Consider the following 23,318-nt stretch of genomic DNA (forward strand, 5'->3'; position numbering starts at 1 on the left):
TTTTACACTGTTGCCGCGGGGTTTTTTTTTCATGTCAGCGGGTTGAATCGACCCAAATTAACATGACATTTAGACCCTGGAATGTGATTTTACCAGGGGATTTTACCGACATTTGATAGAAAACACTTATTTAAAAATAAAAAAGACAATAATTACCACTTTAACCAGCAGGTGGCGGCAAAGTAGCATTTTTTTTTCGCATATATCAGCCATTTCCTCTAATCGTTTTTCATTTAGTTTTCGACTAAATATTAAACATGATAAAATAAATAGGTTTTAAAATACATTTTGTCAATATGAAGTACTCACAATCTCATGAAAAACAAAAACTTTTCCTGTGAAGTGAATGAATTAAATCAATGATTTCAGCACATTTGTAAAAACACACATTTTATTAAATTAACTAAAGTGCGTAATAAATATTACATTTTTGAAGCTTTTTTTCACAAGTGTGAAAACTGATGGTCGAATTGAATTTAGCTGAGGAGGAACACTGAGGTACATCTTTATTGATTTATTTTTACACTGTCTTACGTTTGAATAACTAAATTAATGCTATGCCTGTCTATTCAAGTGTCTATATTCTGATTATTACACTACTGATGCTCAACACACCAGCAGATGACTCTCACCGGAAGTTTTCGAGCTGACTTATATCTATGCAGAAGTTCTAAAGAAAACGCTCTGCATAGGCTATAGTCTGCTGGGCGGGTTTTGTTGTGAAAACCTGGCAACCCTGGTCTAGCCCTCTCAGCCTCGCTTTCATTCCCGTTAATCAATCAAAGATGCCGCTGCTGTGAATAAGGTCTACAGGGAACGTTCTGGCAAAGGTGTCTAAACACGACAAAACGTTAGCACAAAAAAATTATCTCATGGAACTTTTTTGTCGTGAAACGTTTGTCAAACATTTTTAAATGTTATTAGTTTCAAAATGTTCAGGGAACATTCAAAAGTATAAATCCCGAAGTTTTTGCAAAATGGAATGTTCTCTTAATGTTCACATAACCAAGAAAAAAACATTAAGAAATAACATTTTCAAAGAATGTTAGCAACATGTTCTTAAAACAAATTTTTGTTAGCTAGGAAGAGTCTTATAATGACAGATTCTTTGCAGTGTTTTTGTGAGGTTATTGTCTTCTCTGTTTCCGTCAACTCTGGACTTCCTGTGTTTGTTGGTTTCACACATGTCTTCACACCTTGATTACAAAAAAGCCAAGTCAAAGTGGGCCACTTCCCCTAATTAGTACAGTCTTAATATTATTATTAGATTGGAAATTGTGTAGTTATTTTTACCATTGTTCATTTGACTAAACAATAGTGTTCTGTTGCCTGGTGTTGAATGAGCGTCAAGTCTTCCTTGACTTGTGTGTGAATGTGAAGCAACTGTTAAATCACATTTCACGCCAAAAGTGAATTCAAAATAACAAAAATATTAATTTGTATAAATGAAAAGCATAGTTTTTTTATTGTATTTAGAAGATCCACAACTGACAGGTCTAAGGATCAAGGCGATGGAGCTTTTATTCATTTTAATGTCAACATCCTGGTTTACAAAAAGCAATAAAGTGCATAAATCTTAAGGACAGTGACAATGACAAACAGCACATTAACATTAAAAAATAAAAATATACATAAAAGATGTTGGCACAAAGAGACTAATAAATCTTGGCAGTGATTGGTCTGCAAACAAATACAAAGACAGTAAAATCATTTAAATAATCACTGAATGCTTTACCACTATGATTGAGGTCGACATTATAGTGCATTAAAATATCTGATATTGATTTGCCATCTATTTATACACTCCCAAACAAATCCAATCTGTTCCCTAAGTGTTTTTTTACCAACACATATTCTAATCTGCTGGGATTTTAAGGGTTGCACACCTAACAGTGCAAAAGGTGGAAAACCATCTGTCTTTTTCAGGTACCATCAGGCACTCCTTCATGGCAACCGTTGGCAAGGTCGACAACATCTGGCGTCTGGCATTCCGGCATCTCCCCGATCACGGCTTTGCGTATCACCCTCAGCCAGCGCAGTTTCACTTCCTCTGTGTCGGCAGTGAAGCAGTGGACCGATTTAGACTGGCACAGACGGAAGCTGGTGGGAGGATGATCCACAGATCGTTGGACATCCTCAACCTGGTAACCCAGGAGCGGGATTGTACACTGGGCTTTGACATCCTGGGGAAAGAAATCCCAGAGAAACTGGACTGATTCGAGGTCTATATTAACATTTAAATCTAGAAAAGATAAGTTACTAAAGCTAAAGGATTGTTAAGGTTTACCGAGTGGTTACTAAGGCGTTGCTAAGGTGGTTTTAAGGATTTCTGGTAATAGCAATGACATTGCTGAGTCGCTACTAGGGAATTGACAAGTAGCTGCTAAGTTGTATAGAGAGAGATGTTACTTGGGCATTGAAAAGTGGTTGCTAAGGTGTTCTGAGTGGTTGCCAAGGTTTCAAATGGTAGCTAGAATGCTGCTAAGGTATTCTTAGTTGTCCCTAGGGTTTCTAGTGGTTGCTAGGATGTTACTAATGCTTTCAGAGTAGTTGCTAGGGTTTCAGATTGTAGCTAGGATGTTGCTAAGTGGTTGCTAAGGTGTTCTAAATGGTTGCCAAGGTTACAGATGTTTAGCTAGGATGTTGCTAAGCAGTTGCTAATGCTTTCAGAGTAGTTGCTAGGGTTTCAGATGGTAGCTAGGATGTTGCTAAGGTGTTTTGAGTGGTTGCTATGGTGTTGCTAGGTGTTTAGAGTAGTATATGGGGTTTCAGAGGGTAGCTAGGACGTTGCTAAGATATTTTGAGTGGTTTCCAAAGTTTCAGATGTAGTTGTTAGAGTTTCAGATGGTAGCTATAATGTTCTGAGTTGTTGCTAGGGTTTCTAGTGGTTGCTAGGATGATGCTAAGCAGTTGCTAATGCTTTCAGAGTAGTTGCTAGGGTTTCAGATTGTAGCTAGGATGTTGCTAAGCAGTTGCTAATGCTTTCAGAGTAGTCTCTAGGGTTTTAGAAGGTAGCTAGGATGTTACCAAGTGATTGCTAAGTGATTTTAGTTGATTTCCATTGTTTAAGATGGTAGCTTGGATGTTGCTAAGTGGATGATAAGGTATTCTGAGCAGTTCAGAGTAGTTGCTAGGGTTTCAGATGATAGCTAGGATGTTGCAGAGTGGTTGCTAGGGTGTTGCTAGGTGTTCAGAGTAGTCTCAGGGGTTTCAGAAGGTAGCTAGGATGTTGCCAAGTGGTTGCTAAGGAATTCTGAGTAGTTACCAAGTGGTTGCTAAAGTGTTTTGAGTGGTTGCTAGGGTGTTGCTGAGGTGTTCAGAGTAGTTTCTGGGGTTGTAGATGGTAGCAAGGATGTTGCTAAGTGGTTGCTAAGGTGTTTAAAGTGGTTCCTCAAAAGTTGGTACTAGAGTTTCTAGTGGTTGCTAGGGTGTTGCTAAGCAGATCCTAATGTGGCTGCTTTGTCAATTTTTCAATGATGTCTTCAGCCCGTTACTGTGAGCGTTTCTCACCTGTGGAGCGCCGTACAGGTAAAGCACCAGTGCGTCATGCTGTGGAATCACACACCAGACCCTCTGACACGGTTTAGTTCTGTCACTGTACTGCAGGAAGCCGCATAAGACACTGTTTCCTGAGACCTGAGCTGCTTCAATCTGGTAAAGGTCAGGAGGAGAATAATCAAAAATGGTTCACACAGACAGAAAAAAAACAAAACAACATCAATAACAAGTACCTCAAGAATTCCTCTTTTCTTTCCGGCAACTGGATCCTCTGTGTCGGCTCTGCCGGTGAGAGTTAAGTAACAGTCTTTACAGACCTTATTTAATCTGTTACTGTCGTACCTCAGTGGCGCCTTGTGGTCCGAACATTTATAGCACACAACCTAAAACACATCTCAAAACATTAGCTCATCATTTAAAGCACAAAAAGGTGTACATATGTGTTATGTTTTGTATCATATTTGATAGAAAGTATTTGATCACATACTATGATATAGTGAGAATATGGAGCTCAACATCGATATTATTCAGAGGCCCAAACTGAGCAAAATATTCTTATACTGGTGCAGATGCTGATATTTATAAGTAAATATAAGTTGCTTCAGTCCAGTAAGTGTTCACCTTGAAATATTACTTTTCTTACTTTCACTTTATAAAAAGATTTCACAGCAAAAAGACCGCAAGCTGAAGCGGGGCGTTTGTACAATTATACTAAAAGACTTTATACTTACTAAAAAGTGTAAACTATCAGACAACAGAAGGCATGTAGTAGCTTCTGTACAACAGTTTTTTCAGCAAAGTCTTGATCATGCTGAAAATTTAGAGGCTGTATCAAATATGATACATTAGACATTATAAGGTAAAGGTAGAGTTTGAGTTAAGGCTGGTCTATAATTATACATTGCTAGAAATCAACAGGAAGCCCTCATTTGAATATTTAGTTAAATTTATCTCTGTCATGACAACTCTCTGTGGACCTGTTTCCACCTGGTATTAAGATGCGTTTTGGTCAACTTTCAAACACTTGTGTACTGATTTCTTTGAGGGGAGGGTCCATGGGTGGGTAAATGTATTGTTAGTTTGTTAGTTTTTTTTTTGTTTTTTTCGACCTAATGGTGCATTTTTCGTCTTCAAACCACCTTGGGTCTTCAGCTTTATTGCTTTATCTGTTGATTTTATTGCTGCTGCTGTTGATTAAAACTGTTACTGCTGCTGATTTTATTTCTGCTGCTTTGGATTATAACTGCTGCTGTTTGTATTGTTTCATCTGTTGATTATATCTGCTGCTGCTGCTTTTATTGCTGCTGCTGATTAAAACAGTTACTGCTGCTGATTTTATTTCTGCTGCTTTGGATTATAACTGCTGCTGCTGTTGCTTTTATTGCTGCTGCTGCTGCTGATTAAAACAGTTACTGCTGCTGATTTTATTTCTGCTGCTTTGGATTATAACTGCTGCTGCTTTTATTGCTTCATCTGTTTATTTTATTGCTGCTGCTGTTGATTATAACTGCTGCTGCTGCTGCTGCTTTTATTGCTGCTGCTGCTGTTGATTATAACTGTTGCTGCTGCTGTTGATTATAACTGCTGCTGCTGCTTTTATTGCTGCTGCTGCTGTTGATTATAACTGCTGCTGCTGCTGTTGATTATAACTGCTGCTGCTGCTGTTGATTATAACTGCTGCTGCTGCTTTTATTGCTGCTGCTGCTGTTGATTATAACTGCTGCTGCTGCTGTTGATTATAACTGCTGCTGCTGCTTTTATTGCTGCTGCTGCTGTTGATTATAACTGCTGCTGCTGCTGTTGATTATAACTGCTGTTGCTGCTGTTGATTATAACTGCTGCTGCTGCTGTTGATTATAACTGCTGCTGCTGCTTTTATTGCTGCTGCTGCTGTTGATTATAACTGCTGCTGCTGCTGTTGATTATAACTGCTGCTGCTGCTGTTGATTATAACTGCTGCTGCTGCTGTTGATTATAACTGCTGCTGCTGATTTTATTGCTGCTGCTGTTGATTATAACTGCTGCTGCTGCTGTTGATTATAACTGCTGCTGCTGCTGTTGATTATAACGGCTGCTGCTGCTGTTGATTATAACTGCTGCTGCTGATTTTATTGCTGCTGCTGTTGATTATAACTGCTGCTGCTGATTTTATTGCTGCTGCTGTTGATTATAACTGCTGCTGCTGCTGTTGATTATAACTGCTGCTGCTGCTGTTGATTATAACTGCTGCTGCTGCTGTTGATTATAACTGCTGCTGCTGCTGTTGATTATAACTGCTGCTGCTGCTGTTGATTATAACTGCTGCTGCTGCTGTTGATTATAACTGCTGCTGCTGCTGTTGATTATAACTGCTGCTGCTGCTTTTATTGCTGCTGCTGTTGATTATAACTGCTGCTGCTGGTTTTATTGCTGCTGCTGTTGATTATAACTGCTGCTGCTGCTGTTGATTATAACTGCTGCTGCTGCTGTTGATTATAACTGCTGCTGCTGCTGTTGATTATAACTGCTGCTGCTGCTGTTGATTATAACTGCTGCTGCTGGTTTTATTGCTGCTGCTGCTGTTGATTATAACTGCTGCTGCTGCTGTTGATTATAACTGCTGCTGCTGCTGTTGATTATAACTGCTGCTGCTGCTGTTGATTATAACTGTTGCTGCTGCTGTTGATTATAACTGCTGCTGCTGCTTTTATTGCTGCTGCTGTTGATTATAACTGCTGCTGCTGCTTTTATTGCTGCTGCTGCTGCTGTTGATTATAACTGCTGCTGCTGCTGTTGATTATAACTGCTGCTGCTGCTGTTGATTATAACTGCTGCTGCTGCTGTTGATTATAACTGCTGCTGCTGCTTTTATTGCTGCTGCTGCTGTTGATTATAACTGCTGCTGCTGATTTTATTGCTGCTGCTGTTGATTATAACTGCTGCTGCTGCTGTTGATTATAACTGCTGCTGCTGCTGTTGATTATAACTGCTGCTGCTGCTGTTGATTATAACTGCTGCTGCTGCTGCTGCTTTTATTGCTGCTGCTGCTGTTGATTATAACTGTTGCTGCTGCTGTTGATTATAACTGCTGCTGCTGCTTTTATTGCTGCTGCTGCTGTTGATTATAACTGCTGCTGCTGTTGATTATAACTGCTGCTGCTGCTTTTATTGCTGCTGCTGCTGTTGATTATAACTGCTGCTGCTGCTGTTGATTATAACTGCTGCTGCTGCTGTTGATTATAACTGCTGCTGCTGCTTTTATTGCTGCTGCTGCTGTTGATTATAACTGCTGCTGCTGCTTTTATTGCTGCTGCTGTTGATTATAACTGCTGCTGCTGCTGTTGATTATAACTGCTGCTGCTGCTGTTGATTATAACTGCTGCTGCTGGTTTTATTGCTGCTGCTGTTGATTATAACTGCTGCTGCTGCTGTTGATTATAACTGCTGCTGCTGCTGTTGATTATAACGGCTGCTGCTGCTGTTGATTATAACTGCTGCTGCTGATTTTATTGCTGCTGCTGTTGATTATAACTGCTGCTGCTGCTGTTGATTATAACTGCTGCTGCTGCTGTTGATTATAACTGCTGCTGCTGCTGTTGATTATAACTGTTGCTGCTGCTGTTGATTATAACTGCTGCTGCTGCTTTTATTGCTGCTGCTGTTGATTATAACTGCTGCTGCTGTTGATTATAACTGCTGCTGCTGCTGTTGATTATAACTGCTGCTGCTGCTGTTGATTATAACTGCTGCTGCTGCTGTTGATTATAACTGCTGCTGCTGCTGTTGATTATAACTGCTGCTGCTGCTGTTGATTATAACTGCTGCTGCTGCTGTTGATTATAACTGCTGCTGCTGCTGTTGATTATAACTGCTGCTGCTGCTGTTGATTATAACTGCTGCTGCTGGTTTTATTGCTGCTGCTGCTGTTGATTATAACTGCTGCTGCTGCTGTTGAATATAACTGCTGCTGCTGCTGTTGATTATAACTGCTGCTGCTGCTTTTATTGCTGCTGCTGTTGATTATAACTGCTGCTGCTGCTTTTATTGCTGCTGCTGCTGCTGCTGTTGATTATAACTGCTGCTGCTGCTGTTGATTATAACTGCTGCTGCTGCTGTTGATTATAACTGCTGCTGCTGCTGTTGATTATAACTGCTGCTGCTGCTGTTGATTATAACTGCTGCTGCTGCTGTTGATTATAACTGCTGCTGCTGCTTTTATTGCTGCTGCTGTTGATTATAACTGCTGCTGCTGATTTTATTGCTGCTGCTGCTGTTGATTATAACTGCTGCTGCTGCTGTTGATTATAACTGCTGCTGCTGCTGTTGATTATAACTGCTGCTGCTGCTGTTGATTATAACTGCTGCTGCTGCTTTTATTGCTGCTGCTGCTGTTGATTATAACTGCTGCTGCTGCTGTTGATTATAACTGCTGCTGCTTTTATTGCTGCTGCTGCTGTTGATTATAACTGCTGCTGCTGCTTTTATTGCTGCTGCTGTTGATTATAACTGCTGCTGCTGCTTTTATTGCTGCTGCTGCTGTTGATTATAACTTTTGCTGCTTTTATTGCTGCTGCTGTTGATTATAACTGCTGCTGCTGATTTTATTGCTGCTGCTGTTGATTATAACTGCTGCTGCTGTTGCTTTTATTGCTGCTGCTGTTGATTATAACTGCTGCTGCTGTTGCTTTTATTGCTGCTGCTGATTAAAACTGTTACTGCTGCTGATTTTATTTCTGCTGCTTTGGATTATAACTGCTGCTGCTTTTATTGCTTCATCTGTTTATTTTATTGCTGCTGCTGTTGATTATAACTGCTGCTGCTGCTTTTATTGCTGCTGCTGCTGTTGATTATAACTGTTGCTGCTTTTATTGCTGCTGCTGCTGTTGATTATAACTGTTGCTGCTTTTATTGCTGCTGCTGCTGCTGTTGATTATAACTGCTGCTGCTGCTTTTATTGCTGCTGCTGCTTTTATTGCTGCTGCTGCTTTTATTGCTGCTGCTGCTGTTGATTATAACTGTTGCTGCTGCTTATAACTGTTGCTGCTGCTTTTATTGCTGCTGCTGCTTTTATTGCTGCTGCTGCTGTTGATTATAACTGTTACTGCTTTTATTGCTGCTGCTGCTGTTGATTATAACTGTTGCTGCTGCTTTTATTGCTGCTGCTGCTTTTATTGCTGCTGCTGCTGTTGATTATAACTGTTACTGCTTTTATTGCTGCTGCTGCTGTTGATTATAACTGTTGCTGCTTTTATTGCTGCTGCTGTTGATTATAACTGCTGCTGCTGCTTTTATTGCTGCTGCTGTTGATTATAACTGCTGCTGCTGTTGCTTTTATTGCTGCTGCTGATTAAAACTGTTACTGCTGCTGATTTTATTTCCGCTGCTTTGGATTATAACTGCTGCTGCTTTTATTGCTTCATCTGTTTATTTTATTGCTGCTGCTGTTGATTATAACTGCTGCTGCTGCTTTTATTGCTGCTGCTCTGGATTATAACAGTTTCTGCTGCTGCTTTTCTTTTTGCTGCTTTGGTTTATAACTACTGCTACTCCTTTTACTGTTTCTTCTGTTGATTATAGCTGCTGCTGCTTCAGAGTAAGCACGTAACTTGCCACTGCCAATGCACACAACATGCTGCTATGAGCAAGCAAAGCATGCTGCTGCTGTACAAGCATACATGAATCACCCCCATAGCAGATCTATACAGGTGGAGCTGGGGAAGGTGGAGGCTTTCTGAAAGTATGCTGCAAACTGCTACAGCAAGCAACAGGCAAGAATTTGAATGGCTACCAATACAATGGGAACCAATCAGCTGTGCCCTATAGAGAATTATGTAATTGCAAGCAGATTGGGTTAAGGACTTATGAGCCTGCGCCATCTAGAGTTTCATGACAGAATTTGTATGCATGCAAACTCACATATCCACATGCCCTGCAATGGTGTCTCCTGCGGGTCAGAGCGTTGAAGGGCTCCTTGCATTTCATGCACATGGTCACTTCATTGTCCCGAATCCAGCGCGGGGCTCTCTTCCCCAACTCTTCTTTCTGAAAATCACATGAGGTCAGATAAAGGAAGTGTTTTCAATGAAGAAAAAACAGTAATAGTCTAGGGATATACCCTTGACCTCTGTCAAAGTCACCTTTAGCACACTGTTTTGCACTTTCGTACTTACAGACACCTCATCCGCCACTTCTTTAGAGGCTGACTTGAAAGTTTCATTCTTCTGTTGAAAGATTTCAATGGTCTCCTTGAACGCCTGGAACACAAATGACCCACATTGAAACTTTCATATGGAAGCTTGTTTCCGCCACAGAATATAAAAATTAAAAAGCAACTGAACGACATGGATACCTTAATCCAGTCCTCTTTGTCTTGCTCTGAGCTGTGAACAACAAAAAGCTATAGTCATTATGAGCTAAAAACAGATGCTATTCTTTACATACACATCAAATGAGTGGATTCTGCCTCACCTGGCCTGCAGCTCCAGCGTTCGCTCTTTACCCGATACCTGGAAAGTGTGAGGATAGTCATCATTGGAGGTTTCAAGCACCTTCATGCCCGCAACTCCGACCCGCGTGCGCACGGTGAACCGCTGACCCACAAGACTGAACTTGGGCACGCAGTACAGCAACATGTTGTTAAACTGTAAAGAGACGGATGCCATGGTTTCAACTCTCAAAATGACAGCACTTGCTGAAAAAAAACATTATTAAATCAAGATACATTTACTTGAGATGCAAAATTACATGATATAACGTCTTCATCTTTGATGAATAAAATGATGAATAATAGTGAACAATAGGCTTTAAAATGACTTAAAATGCATATATAATAACAAAGAGGCAATAATAATTGATTCAAATAAAATATTAAAAGCAAGTAATCATTTGGTTTTATTGAAACAAGTCAAAAATACTTAGTAAGAAAATAATTTTTTGCATGCTTGACCGTCTTTGATTCAACTAACCAGGAAGAGATATCTCTCCATGGACGAGGTGTTTCTGGCGGCCAGCTTTAGGATCTGTCCTTCTTTAATGAGCTCGTTGGACGGATTAACGATGTCCTCCTCGCATCCCAGCATCTCATAGATCTCCATGAGCTTCTTCAGGTTCTCCTGGAAAACATGCAGAGAACTTTTGGTATAAAACAAATTAAGGCTTTATATAGAGCATAACATGAACAGCTTATCAGACACTTGTTGTAAAGTGTTACTAAAGTTTTCAAAGTTTGCTTTGAATAAAAACTCTAAAATGGATTAATATTTAATGCTGTAAAAAATTCTTCAAAAGTGCTAGACTATTTGTCTAAATTAAAAATAATTATAATAAATAAAATAAAAATATGTAATATATTTAATAATATTAATATATATATAGGGTCGTATTTACAACTATAATCACATATAACCATCAGAATCAGAGTCAGGAAAAGGCCATTTTATTGTGACTAATCCAGGTAACTAGCAGGTTAGTGAAAGTGCGTCTCACCATCTTGCGGATGGCCGTGTTGGAGTGTGCGGCAGCCATTGAGATGATGTTCAGAGACTCTGGAAAACGAGAAGGAGAAGTGATATCTGAGCTGACTCATCCAGTCATGGAACTGAAAGTAGCTGGGAGCTAAACAACACTTTCACTTTTTCCTGCATGTTCACGTTCAGTTGCTCATGGAAACAGGCAATTTATGCGCCCTGTAGGACACACATGCTGTGCTTAAAAAACAAAAATATCTCTCACTCTCTGCCTGGCTGCGGTCGTTGTCGTTCTCCGGGAGTTTCTTCAGATAGTCTCTGAGCAGCATCTCGTAGCGAGGAACCCGCTGCACCGGCTCCAGCATGTGATGCTGCAGAGTCAGATTCCCACACACGTCCTGACTCTACAAAACATACATCACAACAATTTTCAGTTTTTTTAGGGCATGTCACTTTGTAAAGTCTCTGGTAATCAAACACGTTTGTGCTGCATACTGTGCCAGATGTACTGTGTTGCCTACCGTTTTTAAACTAGCATGTGTGCATTAATAACCATTTCAAACAGTTGAATTAATCCAATCAAAAAATTTGTCAAAAAATGTTGATATAATAGATTAAATTTTATTAAAGTGAAGTGTTGCTTCTCAAATAAATTGGTGTGAAAGAATACACATTTTTGTATTTTATATTATTTAATTTGATATTTTTTTAGACATTTAACTTGAAAATCAAACCAAATTATTTCTTTATTTCTATATTTTTATTTTTATTTATAGCTATTTAACTGGAAAATCATACCCATTCATTTTATTTTATTTTATTTTATTTTATTTTATTTTATTTTATTTTACTGGAAAATCAGACCAAATTATTTTATATTATTTTTATGTACATTTTAGATATTTAACTGGAAAATCTAAACAAATTATTTTATATCATTTTATTTTAGATATTTAACTGGAAAATCAGGCTAAATTATTTTATATTATTTTATTTTATTATTTTATTTTACACATTTTATATATTTGACTGGAAAATCTGACCAAATGATTTTATATTATTTAATATATATTTTAGCTATTTAACCCAGAAAATCCGACCAAATTATTTCATATTATTTTTATATATATTTTATATATTTAACTGGAAAATCTGACCAAATTATTTTTTATTTATATATATATATATATATATATATATATATATATATATATATATATATATATATATATATATATATATATATATATATATATATATATAAATAAATATATATTTTATATTATATATTTATTAGCTATTTAACCGGAAAATCAGACTAAATTATTTTATATTATTTTATTTTATAGATTTTAGATATTTAACTGGAAAATCAAACCAAATTATTTTATATCATATTTTTAAATATATATTTGAGCTATTTAACCAAAAAATCGGACCAAATTATTTCATATTATTTTTATATATATTTTATATATTTAACTGGAAAATCTGACCAAATTATTTTTTATTTTATATATATATATATATATATATATATATATATATATATATATATATATATATATATATATATATATATATATATATATATATATATATATATATATATATATAAATAAATATATATTTTATATTATATATTTATTAGCTATTTAACCGGAAAATCAGACTAAATTATTTTATATTATTTTATTTTATAGATTTTAGATATTTAACTGGAAAATCAAACCAAATTATTTTATATCATATTTTTAAATATATATTTGAGCTATTTAACCAAAAAATCGGACCAAATTATTTCATATTATTTTTAAATATCTTTTTAGATACTTAACTGGAAAATCAAACCAAATTATTGAACTTATTTTATTTTATATATATTTTATCTATTTAACTGCAGAATCAGAGCAACTTGTATCATATATATCTAAATAATTATTCAGGTAAAAGCACCTGTATGTCCTGAATGATGGCACTAAACTGTGCCGATCGCTCCGTCCACTGTTTGAGCAGATCCATGGCGCTGTCAAAGTTTATCACATACTCGGCGTACATCCTCAGAAAGGGCGCGAGCTGTGCCAAGATGTCCCCGATGCGGGGCGTGGAGTCCCTGCAGGAGGACAGACATGTGAGCAGGTGTGAGATCTGGGAAGAAGAAGAAGTGTGAAGATGAATCGCCACTCACCACTGGCTCATCCGCGTCTCCAGATCCGGCAGGAGGAACTTGCTGTGGAAGGTGTAAATGGATCCCACATTCGAGAAGATGCTCTTCACCACCTCGACGGGAAACGCCCCCTTCCCAGCCTCCTCTGTGAGTTTGGCACAGAACACCTGCAGAAACAGTGCAGACTTGGTTGCAGCGATGCCATAGAAGAACCATTTTCGGTTCCCCAAAGAACCTTTCAGCTCTTTAAAGAACCTTTATTTTGTACGGGATGATTTGAAACGGTTTAAAGTGAGTGAAGAACCTCGACTGACCTGGTCCAGCAGATGCAGACGGGTCACATACGCCCTCTCCGTCTGCAGGAGCTCATTGGCGATCTTATACAGTTTGAGCTCTTTGATCTGCTCCTGTTGAAAACAGCCTGTTATTTCCTCTCTGTTATTAAATCTGAAAGTATGACATCTCATTGCAGTATCTCAATAAGGTAATGTGTAATGCTGAAAAGCCACTAAAACTGCACTCTCAGAGTGGAAAAACACAGCGTCGTGTGGTTGGGTAGATGGGCCACTTCTGATGATAACAAAAATATCTGATTCCAGTCACACAAAGACTGTTTTGCAGCTTTAATTTGACATGCGGTGGATTATAATGACACAAATTAACATTTTAGCAAGTATTTAAGTAGTTTTTTGTAGAAAATGATGTGTAAAACTTGATGCTAGGTTGTTGTAATTGGTTGCCAGGGCGTTGTTTTGTGGTTCCCAAGATGTTGCTTGGGTGTTTTCAGTCAAAAGAGTCTCTAGGATATTTTGGTAGCTTGATATTTTTACATTGCATTTACATTCATTCATTTGGCAGATGCTTTTATCCAAAGCCTTTAGATTTTTTTTTTAAATAATTTTTAAAAGTATTAATTAAAAATGTATAATTTATTATATTTTAAAATTAAATAATTTATATAAATTTACTCATTTAAAAAAAATAATATTTTTTTAAAAATTATTTTGATATCTTTTTTAAAAAGTAATAATTTAAATACTGTTTTTAAATTAAAATTAAAATAATGTATTAAAAATATTTAAAAAAACAATAATACAAATATTTTTAAATAATTTAAGATTTTTAACAAGTAATAATTAAAATATATATTTTTTTGAATAATTTTAACACAAGTCATTTAAATAATTGACTGTTTAAATAGTCATTTTTTAATAATGAAAAATAATAATTTGATCATTTTAATTGCTTGAACAACATTCAAATTAATTATTTAAATAATTTACAAATTTAAAACAAATTGATAATTTTGATAACTTTAAAAAGTAATCATTTAAATACTGTATTTAAATTAAAATTACAATAAATATATATATATATATATATATATATATATATATATATATATATATATATATATATATATATATATATATATATATAATACAAATAGTAATTTTAAAATAATTACAAATTTGTAATAAGTAATAATTATAAATATTTTTAAATATTTAAATTTAATAATTATAATAATAAATAATTTCTTTTTTAAATTATTTTAATTAATAATGATAAATAAATAAATAAATAATTTGATCATTTTAATCACTTGAACAAAATTAATAATTTATATATTGTATGAAATAAAAAAATACAAATAAAAAAATTTGTTTTATTTAAAATAATAATAATAATAATAATAATAACAACAATAACAATTATTATTATTGTTATTATTCATCCATTTTATCGTCCAACAAGTGAACCATTGATTTCCGTACCACAGTTTAAAAATTAGTGTCTGGCATTTATTCAAATTACCAATGAGGACTAGTAATAGTGATGCAAGTCTTTGACGTCCTAAAATGCAGCATAGCAACTCACTTGTTTGTCTTCATCTTTCTCCATGTTCTGCGTCTCTTCATTTAGGACGCTCTCCTGCCATTGAGTCTCGTCCTCGTGGTCCTGTAAAGCACTTTCTCTCCTGCTGGTTTCTGAGAGTGGCAGGAGATGTTCTGCGTTTGTCCCTTGCTCTTCAAACACACCTTCACCTTTGACCTCTTCGGACCACCAACCCGACCAAACGTGCCAGCCGGACTCCTGCGAGGACACCTGAGTGAAGACGCCGTCTCCCTGCGGGACCTCTGAGTCTGAGCGTTCGGGGTTCACAGGAGCTTCGATGAGCGTTGAACAGTCTGATGTAGTTTTGGTGACACTAGAAGAGAGTATTAGATGACAAATACTGTGTCTAGTGCAGCACTGCAACAGGAAGTGAAAGTCTGAAAGGCGGAGCAGAGTTCTACAGAGAGAAATGAGGGGGTGAGTTTCCCTTCACTGTCCTATTTATGATGCATGAACGTATATGTGGTACCGTACTAGTCAACAGGTTGAATTTATGTTTCTCATCATCTCAAACATTGCTTAAGTTCTCCAAAATACACTGGAAAAGTGTAGGATTTAGAGTAGGAAGGGCGCATGTATATAAACCTTACAATTTTTTTGAGCAATTTCATGAGATGTGTATATATGTGTATATATATATATATATATTAGTATATGTTTCCGATGCACACAAACATACCCCTTGTCCAAGTGTCGGTAATACTTCGAGACGGCTGACGTTCTCCCTCGGGTTATATTTGTCATGGTGTCTTCCCCGTCCATGATGTTTCCTCTTGAAATGTTCCCTGAACACTGGAATTTGGGCTTCGGAAGCACTAGAGCCGAAAATAAAGAGATGAAAGATGCTTTTTGTGAGCACCTGTGACTAGGAAGTATGTTCCAATCAGGCAGCAGGGGTCAGTGTAATCAAACCCACATAAGCCAAAGTACATTATATGTATGATAATAATAACATATCTATAATATTTATTTCTGTCCTTCCTGTTCAAATGTAAGATAGTAGGTTAAATATGGAGAAAAACTTGCATACAAATTTATCACCTATTATACAAACATTTTTAATCAACTTTTAGACTTTTTTGATTTTAATTTTTAAAAGTAATCATCTTCCACTTTAACTCTAAAATAAAAAAAGGGATCATAAAAACAGCAGTGATAATATTTACACAAGGATTAAGTGAAAAATATGAAAGTCCTTTTCTGCCACATAAGGGAAAAAATTAATTAGTAAATCGTAATTATGACATACTAAGTCAGAATCAGACACTCTCGAAATTATGAGATAATTTCAACTTTTAATGAAGAAGAAACTCATAATTATGGCATGCTACATAAAGACGCTGTTGAAATTATGAGATAAAAAGTTGAAAATATGATGTAGAAAGTCATAATTATGACATACTAAGTCAAAGTTATGACATAGAGCTTATGACATGTCATAATTAAGATACTGCTGAAATCATGCAACAATTTCAACTTTGAATAATGTAGAAAGTCATAATTACGGCATATTACATAAAGAAGCTGTTGAAATTATGAGATAAAAAGTTGAAAATATGATGTAGAAAGTCATAATTATGACATACTAAGCTGAAATTATGACATACTAAGTCATAATTATGACTGTCAAAATTGTAATGTAGAAAGTCATAATAATGACATACTGATTAAAAATTGACATATTAAGAATGACTGTCAAAATTACGAGACAAAAAGTTGAAATTGTGATGTAGAAAGTCGAAATTATGACATTCTAAGTTATAATTATGACACTGTCGAAACTGTGATATAAAAAGTTGAAATTATGACGTAGAAAGAAGAAATTATGACATACTATGGCGAAGTTATTAATACCAAGTCAAAATTATGACACTCTCGAAATTATGAGAAAAATTGTGACGTAAGAAGTCATAATTATGACATACTGAGTCAAAATTGACATGCTAAATATGAAAGTTTAAAATGATGACACAGAAAGTCATAATTGGTTGGAATTATGAAAGAAAGTCATAATTATGACTGAAATTATGAGATAAAAGGTTGAAATTATGACGTAGAAAGAATAAATTATGACATACTATGTCGAAGTTATTAAGACCAATTTGAAATTATGACAGGCAAAATTATGAGAAAAAGTTGAAATTATGACATAGAAAGTCATAATTGTGACCATCTCATAATCTTGACCTTCAATCTTAGCATGTCATAATTTCGATCTGTCAATTTTGACTTTATTTTCGACTTTTTGACAGTCAGAATTATGACTTAGTATCAGAATTATGACTTAGTGAATCATAATTTCGACTTTTTATCTCATATTATGTCAGAATTAAGTTTTTTGTTGTGTCAGAATTTGGCTTCCATAGAAAAAAAACTCAAAACTGTTTTAAATGTAAAGCAGGTCACACCTCTCTCGTCATTTGGCATTTGACCTATTACTACCCATAAACACAACAAAAATTACAATTAGTATTTTCGTACAGGAGGTTCAGTTTGTGGGTAATGCCCACGCGCTACCTACATCACCTCAAACATCACTTCCTGTGCTCCTACAGTACTTTAGAAAAGCTTTTCTTAAGAGTGGTAAACACCCCGCCATTTTGGCAAGGTGTGGTTTTAAGCATGTTACAATGTGGTTTCAGGCTGGTCTAAGTGGGAGGAGTCTCTAGATATGACTGCTGGTGGTTTACAGTGAAGGGAGCTGAGATGCGGACGGACCTGGTGGAGGAGGCATTGGTGAGACGGTGTACACCGCTGTCTTCCTCAACACTGAGCTCCTGTCTCTCAGCAAACTCTTGTCCGTATCGTCACATCCAACATCTCCTGAAGACACACAGACACACTCAAACCCACACACAACACATCTTCAAAAACATTTTAAGCAAAAGAAATGTTCATTAGATTTCATTTTTTTTTGCAGTAAGCCTTTTCTTATTATTTTTTCCAATTCATAAACCACCTGAATGAAAATCCAAACTGAAAGCGACATCTGAAGACTCTCACTATTCGTGCATTTAGTGAAAATTGCTGCTTCCTCTATTGTGCGCTTGAACATCCTCTTGGACACAATTGAGCGATTATAGACATTATATGAAACACTTGGGCGTGCATATTCATATATACCATAACAGTTTTTAATGGTGGTTTCAAATATCTAGCACATTGTTAAATGAGGATTTGGGTGAGTTTTGGGTCAGGGCATTTGTTACAATAATTATCAGCCAAAATAATGGTTTATTATTTTTATTGTGTCATAAATAGTTCCGTTTTACAGCTTGCATTTTCATGAAAAACAATTAAATAGCCTCAAATATATTAAATACATGTATGCTGTGAAAGATGACTTGTTTTGTTTTAGGTAGCATTAATATTATAGTATTTATTCATGTTATATATGAATGAAAAATTTAAAGTATAGATATATATATATATATATATATATATATATATATATGCTGTTATTGATATACTTTAAATTTTTCATTTTAATTTTAATTTAAGTTGATTCATGTAATGATTTTGTCATTTTTATTTGTTTTTTAAAATATTATAGTATTTATTAATATTATGCATTAGCATTTAATTATATATATTTCATTTCATTTCCATAGTTTAATTAAAACTTTTATGTGCTTTTTGTTTGTAATATATATATATATATATATATATTAAAAAAAGAAAAAAAAATTATATATATATATATATATATATAATATTTTTTTTTCTTTTTTTAATATATATATATATATATATATATATATATATATATATATATATATATATATATATATATATATATATATATATATATATACACACAGGGAGTGCAGAATTATTAGGCAAGTTGATTTTCTGATCATATTTTTTTTCCAAGCACTTAATAACTACTATTAATATTGTTTTTAATCATTTATAAGTGATATATAATTGTTCATGAAGGCTGTAAATGAAAAATGCCTTATATTCAGGTGTGCAGAATTATTAGGCAGGTTTTCTTTTACAGGCAAAATGAGCCAAAAAAGAGATTTAACTCAGACTGAAAAGTCAGAAATTATTAAATACTCATGAGAAGGACGCAATACTAATTCAATACTAGAAATTGCAAAGTTAAAGCATGACTAATGGACAGAAAAATGCTCATTGGGTCAGCGGGGTCATACAAAAACAGGTGGAAAAGAAAAGACACGTTAACTGCAAAATAATTCAGAATTAAGGTGAAGAATAAAGTGTGAAACAATCAGGAACCCTTTAGTCTCCAGCAACACCATTTTCCAGAACTGTAATCTACCTGGAGTCTTCAGAAGTGTGAGGTGTCAGGATCTCAGAGACTTAGGTTAGCTAAAGAATCCTAAAAAATGACCCGCTCTTAATAAGAATCTCAAGCTGAAGTGTTATAAAATACATGAAAACTGGGTTTTTATAGGCCTTATAGACAGACAGCTTGAGAGTGACTCCTGAAGGACCAGCACCACATCCTCTTGTACCACTGTTTGAAGAATTTATCTTCCAGAATCTGGCAGTAAGTTTTGGAAGATCAGTTTTAGTCCATCTCTGCAAGACGGACATTTCAGGATAAGAGATGGACTAAAAGTGAACTCCCACACCTTACTGCCAGATTCTGGAAGATAAATTCTTCAAACAGTGGTACAAGAGGATGTGGTGCTGGTCCTTCAAGAGTCACTCTCAAGCTGTCTGTCTATAAGGCCTATAAAAACCCAGTTTTCATGTATTTTATAACACTTCAGCTTGTGATTCTTATTAAGAGCGGGTCATTTTTTAGGATTCTTTAGCTAACCTAAGTCTCTGAGATCCTGACACCTCACACTTCTGAAGACTCCAGGTAGATTACAGTTCTGGAAAATGGTGTTGCTGGAGACTAAAGGGTTCCTGATTGTTTCACACTTAATTCTTCACCTTAATTCTTAATTATTTTGCAGTTAACGTGTCTTTTCTTTTCCACCTGTTTTTGTTTGACCCCGCTGACCCAATGAGCATTTTTCTGTCCATTAGTCATGCTTTAACTTTGCCATTTCTAGTATTACATTAGTATTGCGTCCTTCTCATAAGTATTTAATAACTTTTGACTTTTCAGTCTGAGTTAGATCTCTTTTTTGGCTCATTTTGCCTGTAAAAGAAAACCTGCCTAATAATTCTGCACACCTGAATATAAGGCATTTTTCATTTACAGCCTTCATGAACAATTATATATCACTTATAAATGATTAAAAACAATATTAATAGTAGTTATTAAGATTGATGTGGATTGAAATTGGTAAAATGTGCTTGGAAAAAAAATATGATCAGAAAATCAACTTGCCTAATAATTCTGCACTCCCTGTATATATATATATATATATATATATATATATATATATATATATATATATATATATATATATATATATATATATATATATATATATATATATATGCAATATTTATTAGTTTAAATAATTTGTTTAAATTACAAATATATATACATGATTTTTATATATTATAGTATTTATTATTAGCATTTATTATATATTTTTCATTTTCATCATTTCATTAAAAATGTTGTGATTTTTTGTAATTTTTATTGTTTGTAATATATTATTTTTTCTAACATTTTGAACATACACATGTGATTTTTGTAATTTTTATTAGTTTAAATATTTCTATTCAGCTTAAATTTTTTATTTAAGCTGACAATTTTCACCTAATATTTATATTTTATTTCAATAAACAAAAATGCTTTTCAATAGTTTTAGTTAACAATAACAACATAAACAGCAAAATCCACATACAGTGTGACAACATGCCCCGCTATGAGTGTGCATTAAATCATCTGTATTCTTTTTCCTGCAAAATAATCGTAGAAAAGTTTTTATATCATAGCCAAGACTTTTGGAAACTTCTCCTAGTCTTCTAAAAAATATCCAAGGTCTTTATTGGCTCTTTTATCATCACCAGTTTACTCCATTTCCCTTGGTACATAAAAACAGCCGAATTATACAGAAACAAAGGCACGTTTGACTGTTTTGAGGAGGCCTCTGCTGCCGAGCTTCCTCAGTCGAGTTTCTCAGTTCCTCACGCTCTGAATCCATGACAAAGGTTCTCTCACTATGACTCTTTAAATGACAGACCTTCATAAGGAGAAGTCCTGGATCCACAAGCTCTCAGTGTCAAAAGAGAAACCTAAAAACAGCTTGCATATATATAATTTTACAGAGATTTCAATATTGTATAGCATTTTAGAGATAAGCAAAGCCAGAAAGTGTCTATAATGAATATAATTGTCATGACTATGCTTTTCTCTGTAAATAACAGTTTTAAAATGGCCTCATGTTTTTGGGTTTTGCACAAGAGTGGGAATCCTGCGTTATGCCATTTAATCTGCCTGTCAACACTATAGCAAATGTTTCAAGCAACAGTCATTAATAAACAGCGACCAACACAAAATTCCCCATTTTAAAAGCAGGTTTAAAAAAAAAAAAAAAAAAAAAAAAGCAGTGAAGTGAAAAGTATAAATGATAAATTCATATAGAGACACAAACAAACAGAAATGCATAAACACTGACCTGATCTCCGGTCACACACTGCACTCCTAAATCAAGCACATTCACATGACTCCTCAGATCACTGCATATCCTCTCTATCAGCTCACTGCATTTCCCTTTTTTTTCCACATGAATGCATGCGTGTTATTTATTGTGCAAAAAAACCTGCTGACATTCAGAGTCCATCAAGCCTCGTTCAATTAGTTAAAGTTTACTATCTAAGAGTTTACTGTGATTTACCCTTTTAATCATCTTGTGAAATCACATGCTTTTTATGCGACAAATAATAAATATTAAGTTTATTTGCTTGCAGAAGTCTAATATATGTATATACAAGTGTTTATACTGACCTCTACTGGCAAAACGCGGTACTTAAATTATCAAGACTGTCAAATATGATAAAAACCAAATTAAATGTAGGCCTATCTTGCCTTTATCCTGGTTAAATATGATTTTTATGACACAGTTGTACTACAAAATTTAGAAAAGCTGTCATATTAAAAGTAAAAATAAAACTACACCAGATAGAAACAACATAATTAAAGATTAAATCTTCGCTGTATTCGATTATCGGCATAAAAATGCCATTATATCTTGTAAACATGCTTGCATTGGAGAGATGGAGATACATTAACAATGATAAACCAAATGAGGTATTTGATCAAATTTGAGGACAGATTTTAGAACATCTTAAGGTAACTGATGTAGTGCATTCATAGCCAATGACCCCAGTTAATGTCAAAGTTATTAGTAATGGAGTGTAATCTCTTTGTATTTATTGATAATCTGTTTAATGTAGTGCCTAAAGTTTTATTAGACAACTGACAATAATCAGGACTTTATATTTCTTGTTGTATCGTACACATTAATCATAAGGGTAGTAGATATTTTATTTTAATATATTTTAATAGGATTAAGTGACTCTACAACATTTACGAATTTGTATGCAGCTGCATTACCGGTCTATAAAGATAATTTGTCTTTGTATGCATCTGTCCCTCAAATATTCTGTTTGTTTTGTTATAGGTTCTTTTTTCCCTCATTGTTGTCTTTGTTCTGTTTGTTCTGTGAAAAAGAAAAAACAATAAAATAAATGTATAAAAAAAAAAAAACTGTATAAAGACAAACCATAAATCGATTAAAAACAGCACCATTTAAAAAAAACAAACAAAACAAAACAAAAAAAAACATGTATATAACATAAAATATATGTATATATACTAGTTATTCTACTTTGAAATGTGCATTCCGTGTCGGAATGTCTGTTTTTGTTTTGGTCCGTGTGATCCCGCCCACTGCTGATTTACCCAATAGTATTTCGACACCCCTGGGTTGCCAGTTGGCGGTAAACTCAGCTTACTGTTGCCATGGACGCAAGCAAATGAACTGGGTCATAGATTCTAGATTGCAGATTCTAACCAACCTAAAATCCCTCAGCATCATCTGTCCAGTGACATTAAAGGCGGATAAATAAACTCGACCGACCTTTTTCACATTTCCGGGTTTCTCAGAAGCGGAAGTTGCCATAGTTGGGTAAATATATATATATATATTTCCCATTTGCGCAAAGAAAAAAAGGAAAACTCAACAAACAGTGTTTTCACAACTTTCAAAAAGAGGAAAAAATAGAGAGAGATAAGAGAGAAAGATGTCAATTTTACCGTCACTCCCACAGCCGCTTTTTTTTTTTTTTTGGTAATTTGATGCAAAGGTAATATAATACTAAATAAAGTCTTATAAATTTACATACATAAAAAAAAGGAAAATATT

The 23,318-nt window shown here is 34.7% G+C and overlaps 1 protein-coding gene across 2 annotated transcripts; it reads right to left on the bottom strand.

The window, feature by feature from the left end:
• Window positions 1-1,466: 1,466 nt before the first annotated feature.
• Window positions 1,467-21,671, bottom strand: fgd4b (FYVE, RhoGEF and PH domain containing 4b). Of its 2 annotated transcripts, none has more exons than XM_067391431.1 (17): window positions 21,570-21,671; window positions 17,728-17,832; window positions 15,689-15,824; window positions 14,992-15,322; window positions 13,425-13,517; window positions 13,132-13,277; window positions 12,900-13,056; window positions 11,209-11,347; window positions 10,963-11,021; window positions 10,443-10,589; window positions 9,946-10,118; window positions 9,827-9,857; window positions 9,648-9,731; window positions 9,394-9,519; window positions 3,732-3,881; window positions 3,511-3,651; window positions 1,467-2,183 (listed from the first exon to the last, which is right to left on the bottom strand). In XM_067391431.1, the coding sequence occupies exons 2-17, from the start codon at window positions 17,741-17,743 to the stop codon at window positions 1,923-1,925; spliced, it is 2,190 nt and encodes a 729-aa protein (XP_067247532.1). In that variant the 5' UTR covers window positions 17,744-17,832; window positions 21,570-21,671; the 3' UTR covers window positions 1,467-1,922. The 2 variants fall into 2 exon arrangements, with proteins under 2 accessions (XP_067247532.1, XP_067247530.1); XM_067391429.1 differs by having other exon boundaries at window positions 17,728-17,829; window positions 21,570-21,641.
• Window positions 21,672-23,318: the final 1,647 nt, after the last annotated feature.

Source organism: Chanodichthys erythropterus, chromosome 8 (genome assembly GCF_024489055.1).
Source record: "Chanodichthys erythropterus isolate Z2021 chromosome 8, ASM2448905v1, whole genome shotgun sequence".
Taxonomy (NCBI): domain Eukaryota; kingdom Metazoa; phylum Chordata; class Actinopteri; order Cypriniformes; family Xenocyprididae; genus Chanodichthys; species Chanodichthys erythropterus.

What these genes read in the sequence shown, in the direction of transcription:
- fgd4b (XM_067391431.1), bottom strand. An exon ending in GAGACGCGGATGAGCCAGTG is followed by an intron (nt 13,057 to 13,131) that starts GTGAGTGGCGAT and finishes GTCCTCCTGCAG; the next exon opens with GGACTCCACGCCCCGCATCG. An exon ending in ACGCTGGAGCTGCAGGCCAG is followed by an intron (nt 9,858 to 9,945) that starts GTGAGGCAGAAT and finishes TGTTGTTCACAG; the next exon opens with CTCAGAGCAAGACAAAGAGG.